The sequence below is a fragment of the Sinocyclocheilus grahami genome, unplaced genomic scaffold (assembly GCF_001515645.1).
Source record: "Sinocyclocheilus grahami isolate Dianchi unplaced genomic scaffold, SAMN03320097.WGS_v1.1 scaffold463.1, whole genome shotgun sequence".
NCBI classification, from domain to species: Eukaryota; Metazoa; Chordata; class Actinopteri; order Cypriniformes; family Cyprinidae; genus Sinocyclocheilus; species Sinocyclocheilus grahami.
Window position 1 is genome coordinate 616,697 of NW_015505642.1, and position 8,947 is coordinate 625,643.

General features: G+C 38.2%; 1 protein-coding gene across 1 annotated transcript in view; it reads right to left on the reverse strand.

Annotated features, from left to right (window-relative positions):
• LOC107553025 (citron Rho-interacting kinase) overlaps positions 1–6,260 on the reverse strand; it is a 64,869-nt gene extending 58,609 nt beyond the window's left edge. Inside the window, exons 1-4 of the mRNA XM_016235102.1 lie at positions 5,970–6,260; positions 1,532–1,645; positions 1,302–1,445; positions 1,088–1,207 (exon numbers count right to left, since the gene is read on the reverse strand). Of these exons, the coding sequence (XP_016090588.1) occupies positions 1,088–1,207; positions 1,302–1,445 (264 nt within the window). The 5' untranslated portion in view covers positions 1,532–1,645; positions 5,970–6,260. The remainder of the gene's footprint in view (positions 1–1,087; positions 1,208–1,301; positions 1,446–1,531; positions 1,646–5,969) is intronic.
• Between the last annotated feature and the right edge of the window lie 2,687 nt (positions 6,261–8,947).

The window sequence follows — 8,947 nt, forward strand, 5'->3', positions numbered from 1 at the left end:
CACTGTATATAAAAGTTCAGTCTTTAAAAAATATTGCTATATCTTATCACTATTCTGTTTAGTTGAATATATCTTAGCACAAATATTCATAAATATAACAAAACAAAACACATGCACACAAAGAAAATTTTACTCTATGCAGCAGAGTTTGAAAGCATCAACTAAGCATCAACAAAGTTCTGTGAAACCAAACTGAAATTTTAACAAACCAAAGAGTTCGATCAAATGAAGACTTCATTTAAAGTCTGCTTGCTGCTAATTTGAGACCTTTGCCGGTTTGTCACCACAGCATTTCCACTGCATCTGCAACATCCTTCACTGCGAGGTACCATTTTTGTCTCCATGGCAACCGCAGTGCGATGGAGCCTGGCTCTGGGGGAGATGTGCAAGCAGCAGCAGAAAGCAGGCTCTTTTTCCATGATGTTCTTACCTTCACATCTCATTCTTCAGTCTTACGTTCACCATCACTTTACTCGTGGCTGTAAGTGGCCATCACTATTTCACATAGTGTTTCAGAAGCTGAGATGGACAGAGATCATTTGTACTCATACTGTGGACTCTATCAGCAGGGCTCTTATTAGCAGACGCCTGTGAAGCTCTATGGGAATAATCTGAGAAATCAGTGAAATGCTCACTCAGACCCCCCAAGTGCTAAACAAAGACACGTCACAAAAAAAATGCCCTAGAATATAAACATACTTTAATGAAGCACAATGCACACTATCCTGAAACCTCTGGTTATGTCACTCAGAGGTACATAAACCACTGCAGACACACAAAACTAAAAAACTTTTTAAGGCCCCTGTATATTCTCCAAAAACAAGTCGGAACCACTTTATAATGACAGGCTTATGAATTTGATTATCAGGGAACGTATGAATGTACAGCTTTAAATGCACTTACGTAAGCTAAGTCACTTTGGATTAAAGCTGCTATACGCATACAAATCTGCTAAATGCATAAACGTAAATGTCTTCTAGAAAACAAGACAAAAATACTGATTAAGGAACTTCTTTTGAGCTCTTCGCTCACTGGAATAATACGTTTTGTCAAAAGCGCTACAGAAATGTCTGAAATGAATTCAAACCTGTTCTTTAATTTCCTGCAGTTTGTTGCCCTGCTCCCGTATGTCGTGCAGGAGCTGCAGAGCTTTATCATCCTCCTGCGACACCTCCATGCGGGCCTGCTCCAAACTGCGCTTCAAACTCTGAAATACACACACAAAACAAACAAAAAGTTTCACAAACCAAGCAGTACAGTTCCGATCATGCCACATTTCCACATGCAGACAGTAAACCCACGCTGCATTCGGTGATATAGGTGGCCAGGTCTTGTTCTAAGATGGTCCTTTGTGTTTCAGAAGCCTTGAGCTCCACATCTTTCTGCTGCAGAACTGACTCCAGGTCTGACATCTTACGCTGCACTTTTGAAATCTCCTGCTCCATCTTTCAGAAAAACAAGGAAGAGAGACATCAGTGCACATATGAGGGATTGAATTATCCTTAAAATAACATAAGAGATGCAGACGTACCTTTATATATGACCGTCTATGCTTCCTCTAGCAATCTATAAGCTTCGGCTCTGAAGGTCTTGTTCTCTGTGTGCTTGTAGGCTGAAAGACGAGGTCTGAATGAACGTGCCCTTTCTAGAAGAAAGAAAAAAAAAAAAGAAGTTGAAGAACATGAAACCACATTTAAACTGTAATTATAACAAAACACATGACTGAAACTTCTGCTGTTGATAGTAAAAGGTACTGTTTTGATCAAGCCAGCAAAACAATTAAATGCTCCATTTCAGCTCTAATTAAGCCAAGAGATAAGTAAATTTATTAAACTGTGCGACGCAAATCTCAGAAAACAAAGAAGCTCCAACAATATTGACGCTCCTGCAATTATAAAACTGCAGTTATAAAAAATTAATTCTAAAAGGAAAAAGAAACATGATGCCAGGACACTTTTGATCAGCATTGCAATTAAATGTATTAATTTGTTATCCAACTAGATCTGAAGAAAACCTCTCAAATCTCTGTGATATTATGGTCCTGTTTAAATGCAAGTCAGATTTGATCACATTTTATCATCCACCAAAAAAAGTCAGATTGCTAAGAGAAGTCAACAAGCTGCACTTTTTATTCAGTAGGGATGCATTAAATTGATCAAAAACGACAGTAACGACATTTAGAATGTTACAAAAGATTTCTATTTCAAATAAATGCTGTTCTTTTGAACTTTCTATTCATCAAAGAATCCTAGAAAATAAAATGCATCACAGTTTCCGCAAAAATATGAAGCAGCACAACTGTTTTCAACACTGATAATAATCAGAAATGTTTCTTGAGCAGCAAATCAGCATCTTAGAATGATTTCTGAAGATCATGTGACACTGAAGACTGGAGTAATGATGCTGAAAATACAGCTTTGCATCACATGAGTAAATTTCATTTTAAAATAGAAAAGACTTATTTTAAACTGTAATAATATTTCTCAATATTACAGTATTTAACAGTATTTTTGATCAAATAATGCAGACTTGGTGAGCAGAAGAGACTCTCAAAAATGGTAGTAACATAGCACAAGCGGTGCAGGATGAGTTCATAATCAGCATTTCTCTACCATGGAAACCAAAATACTGATGCCATCATCTTGCACTCAAGGGAACATACAATTTTTGTCCAATCAAATATTCTCTAGTCTCTAGAATGAGAACATATACTGAATCCTTACTGCCTTTTCCTTTCGGAATCCCACAAAACGAAGTATTTTCTGCGCATACGAGCTCAGCACGGAGCGTATAGTGCACTCTATTTTTAACAAGACCAATCATATTAGATATGCACAGACTGTTTCTAACTGCCACTCTCTACTTGGCATCCTCGGAGATGGAGGGAAAAAATGAACGACAGAAGAAAAGAGCTCCCAATAAAAGCACAAGCATCTCTACTCCTCCATATCATTCCCTCGCTCTCTCTCTGCCTTTTTCTTTCAGTAGCCTGAGGCTTTACAATTCAGCATTAGGCAGCTTATAGATTACAAAACACACACACACAATCCAAAAGATGCTTATGGAATTGCTTTCTGAACCGGTATGAACTCATGTTCACATTCACAGAAACGTGCAGCCTGCAGAAACACACACACATGTGCTATACAGACTCAAACCCGTGACTACAGGCACGTCGTGCATTCTCACGTGAACACAGATGTTATTTATGAGATGGCAACATCATTTCCACACTTGTAAACCACTTTTAAACTCAATTTTAGAAAATGACAACAATATGCATTATCATGAAGATATTAACTATGATTTTTATTTGATGTGTTGAACTATCCTGCAATCAAAGTTCAAAAGTTTGAAAGTAAAAACATAATATTTAGTGCATTTTTCCTCAACATTAAAACTGAATGCATCCAGTCCACCATTAAACATACTGTGGGTTACATCACCATCACCAGAACATGCAAATGGTCATGCAAAAATATGATTATACTTCTGAAGCCAGCTGGATGCATAATTTAGTATGTGGAAAATCAACACAGTGTTTCAAAATGAGGCATGATTTAATTATTCTGATCTCTTGGCTAATACTGATCTCTGCGGAGGGGGAATAAGAGAAATTCAGCTGTAGAGAACAAACAAGAAACTCTGACCAAAGGGGATGAAAATCACAACAGTTCTGAAAGCAGAGCATTTTAAAAGTTACATTTGACATGCCGAAGACCTGAATGAATATGAAATCACTGATCATCTAACATGATGGAACATTAATGTAAACAAAAGCTTGTGATGATTGACATATAAGGTATAACTGATATGTTAATATGTGAGCAACAGGTCTGACACTTGACCTTCATTCTTTAATGTGGCTAGAACCAACCAAATTACTAAATAAATAAATAATGAAGAAATAAATTAAATTTAAATACATTTAAATAAATAAACAATTAAAATACATACATTAAAAAAATAAATAAGAATAATAAATATTAAATAAAATAAAATAGAACAAATTAAAATAATAGATTTAAATTAAATAAACTAAATAAATACACAGTAGGGCATTCTGAGTGATCACCTAAATTTGAACAGCCAGACAGCCAGATAGACAGATAGACAGATAGATAGATAGATAGATAGATAGATAGATAGATAGATAGATAGATAGATAGATAGATAGATAGATAGATAGATAGATCTGAAGGACCTGTTGCAGCAGCCTCATGAATGCACAAACAGATGCATGCATCAGTTGTTGGGGTCATGCACTGAGTTCATTCACAGTAACACTTTCTGTTCATAAAGATCAAATGACAGTCTGTTTCTCCTGCTCTTCTATATAACCATAGAATGGATGCAGTCTGGGCTGCAGTCACGACCACACAATCCCTTTACCTGATCAGCACTTATGCGTGAGTGCTCGCGTCTATCGCATTATTATTTCCCAAAAATAATATTCAGTTATCAGTCTGTGTGTGGGATCGTGTTTGAGAGTGGAGAAAAAGCTCTCGAGGATTACTGAGCTTGCGCATCACGACACACATCACGGCTGCTGCATGAAATCATCTCACTCTCAAATTTACAGACACTTTTAGACAGCTCTGCATTAATGTTAATGAGGATCACTGCATATTAATAAACGGTATTCAAATACTATATCAATAATTCTAGAATTGTGCAATACTGATCTCTGCATGCTGATTATTTAGATTTTGTCTGATGATATGACCACAAAAAATATAAATAATGACAAGCTAACAAAGCTTAATAGGAGTGTTTGCTGGTTTAGGATTATGAAAGCAATTAAAAGCAAAAAGAAGTAGAGATTAACTGAACTGACTAGCTATACTTATATCTCTAGGTTTAGCAAGGTTCAAGACCCAAATGTCTGTCTATTTGCATCGGCATGTGTTCTAAAACAGAGCCAATCCAGTGTGAGATTCAGACTGTTTAAGTGGCTTAATAACAGCTTGAGCGACAGAAAGACATGATTCCCTCGAAATCTCCAACAGCCGGATTAGAAGACTTCACGTCAGTGGAATGATGTAAACAGAGGAAGTGATGCGATATATGGGTGTGTCTGAGCTCAACTTTTTTGTTTGTTAACACATCTAAAAAATTACTGGCATTTCCAAGCAAATTGCAAACAAAAACTTTGCCGGATTCTTTAAAATGGGGAACATAAAAACATCCATATGAGTTTTCCATAGCAGTGCATAGAGGGAGGAGGAGAGAGAGAGAGAGGAAAGTGCTGTTTCCATAGAAATAAGTCCATTCTGTCACCTTCTTGCTACTCTTTTCATACATTTTTATTTCACTACACCCACATACTGTATTTTTCTCTCTCAACACACTACAGGCCGGTTACCTGAACTACACGGCTGGGAATCAATAAATATTTGATTTTGCTGAAGAAAATACGAGTGGTGCAAAACTCTGTCACGATGCCAGGGTGGTTGCCAGGGCATTTTGATGTGGTTGCTAGGGTCAAAAGACCCCATCCTCTAGATTTTTCCAGCTGTTTTCTTGTGAAAATGGTGCGTCTGATCACTTAATAAAGTACCCGTGCACAATGCACACGCTCAACTTTAATACTTTATTAAGTGGTTTGATCAAATCACTTCAGAATAAGTCAGTAGCTGATGTCGGAGCAGTTGTGTTGTACTAATGACCAGCGCAGTGGTAATGTTCTGTACAGACCTGGTGTCATGACACGTAGTGAGAGTTCACACACTGACAGTGTTGGCACCACTAGTCTTAACTCTCTCTCTCTGCACCCATCTGAGACGCCACCTGGACGTTTTCTCAGCTTTTATATGATCACTAATGACAATATGCAACAAGGAGTCACATATTTAACCTTTTAGAGCAAAACAATGAACTGCAAATCCACAAAAAAGCACTGGATCGCCTTAATCTTTTTCTGTGGTTCAGTAAATCATATTAACACCTCATATCTTGTCAATACTTACCCTAAAGGAGACCGGCTTGAGCTGCTGGTCTGCTGTGGATCCACTTTAGAGAGGGCAGGTCCACACGAGGGAAGCCCAAGAGTGTTGAGTCGTCCTGTACAGCCATGAGCTGGGGAACGGGCATATGTGGCTGGAGGTTTCCGAAGGAGTCATCCTCAGAGTTATTGCGAAACAGAGGAGTTGTGCGGGAGAGACGGATCAGATACACTTGAGTGGGAAGAGAGAGGAGCACTGAGACGAGGAGGGAAGCGAGCTGTATCCTAGAGAAGACAGTGAATCGTGCACAGCCTTCTCTCGCTCACTCTCTCTCTCCACTGCAGAAGCTCTCTTTAATCTCAGTAATACAAGCAGACTGACTCACTGTTGAAACTCTCTCTCCTTCTCACTCAGAACTGATATTTATCTTTTCTCCCCACATCTGATTACAATTTAGACATTTTGTGCCTCACTGTTTATGTAGGTCTTTATTTCCATATCATATATTGTGAGAATTTTTAGAGAATCTATCTATCTACATATCACACTCTGCCGCTGTATATATCACATTATCTGTTGCTCTATCACGCTATCTGACACTCTGTTTATCCATCACCCTACCTGTCGTTCTATCTATCTACCTGTCGAGCTCTGTCACTCTATCTACCCATCATCCTATCTGATGTTTTTTTCTACTTATTTCTCAATCTACTTATCACACTCTGTCACTCTATCTATCATGCTATCTGATGCTCTATCTACATATCGCACTCTGTCACTCTATATCTATCTACATATCACACTCTGCCGCTGTATATATCACATTATCTGTTGCTCTATCACGCTATCTGACACTCTGTTTATCCATCACGCTACCTGTCGTTCTATCTATCTACCTGTCGAGCTCTGTCACTCTATCTACCCATCATCCTATCTGATGTTTTTTTCTACTTATTTCTCAATCTACTTATCACACTCTGTCACTCTATCTATCATGCTATCTGATGCTCTATCTACATATCGCACTCTGTCACTCTATCTATCATGCTATCTGATACTCTATCTACATATCACACTCTGTCACTCTATCTATCATGCTATCTGATGCTCTATCTACATATCGCACTCTGTCACTCTGTCTATCATGCTATCTGATACTCTATCTACATATCGCACTCTGTCACTCTATCTATCATGCTATCTGATGCTCTATCTACATATCGCACTCTGTCACTCTATTTACCTGTCACTCTATCTACCTATCACACTCTATTGCTCTATCACACTATTTGACTATCTATCTATCTACCTATTGCGCTCTGTCATTCTATCAGGATATCTGACGCTCTATCTCTCGGTCTGTCTATCTACACATTGCACTCTGTCACTCTATCTATCCTGCTATCTGACGCTCTATCTACCTGTCATGCTATCTGATGCTCTATATATATATCGCACTCTGTCGCTCTATCTGGCACTCTATTTACCTGTCGCTCTATCTATCCATCTGTCACTCTATCCACCTATCACACTCTGTTGCTCTTTCATACTATTTGATAATCTATCTATCTACCTATTGCGCTCTGTCATTCTATCAGGATATCTGATGCTCCATCTATCCGTCTGTCTATCTACATATTGCACTCTGTCACTTTATCGATTATGCTATCTGACGCTCCATCTACCTATCTTGCTCTGTCACTCTATCTATCATGCTATGTGATGCTCTATCTACATATCACACTCTGTCGCTCTATCTGTCACTCTATTTACCTGTCGCTCTATCTATCCATCTGTCACTCTATCTACATATCACACTCTGTCGCTCTATCTGTCACTCTATTTACCTGTCGCTCTATCTATCCATCTGTCACTCTATCTACATATCACACTCTGTCGCTCTATCTGTCACTCTATTTACCTGTCGCTCTATCTATCCATCTGTCACTCTATCTACCTATCACACTCTGTTGCTCTATCACACTATTTGACAATCTATCTCTCTACATATTTCGCTCTGTCATTCTATCAGGATATCTGACGCTCCATCTATCCATCTGTCTATCTACATATTGCACTCTGTCACTTTATCGATTATGCTATCTGACGCTCTATCTAGCTATCTTGCTCTGTCACTCTATCTATCATGCTATGTGATGCTCTATCTACCTATCACACTCTGTTGCTCTATCACACTATTTGACAATCTATCTATCTACCTATTGCGCTCTGTTGCTCTATCAGGATATCTGACGCTCCATCTATCTGTCTGTCTATCTACATATTGCACTCTGTCACTATCTATCATTGTATCTACCTTTCACCATATCTGCTGCTCTCTATCACGCTATCTGACTCTATCTATCTGTCTATCTGTCATGCTCTGTCACTCTATCTATCTATCTGTCACTTTATCTACATGTCACACGCTATCTACCGCTCTGTCACACATCTGTCACTATTTATCTGTCTATCTAGTATATCTATCTATAGCATATATCAATCTACAGTATATATATAAGTCAGACAGACAAAAGCTAAAGAAAATGATTGCACCGTTTCTGTAAATATTGATGAAGCATTTGTATAATTTATAACCTGCCATGACATACTTAATGATCTCAGATAATGACGGGATCATTGCTCCCTCCATTAAGCTCGGTGTTTGACAACTTTAAAATGACATCATAAATTTGGAGTTTCATCCTTCCTGACTTGTCATGTTTTTCTTGAAATGACTCCAGCATCTGAGTAAAGCTGCCTTTTTGGCATTAACTGAGTTACATCTGGATTATTTTCATTGATGACAAACACAACTGTGCAAATTAACGTGTTCATTAGCTGCTGTTGGCACTGCCATCAGGAACTCTTCGGTATGAATTCATTCTCAGCCAAAACTCATTAAAGCCGCAGTTGTCCTAGTCAATTTCACATCTAAAGACCGACACATTTCTTAATGAAAGACTAGGTTATTGTATATCATTCCATGACTTATTGACTGA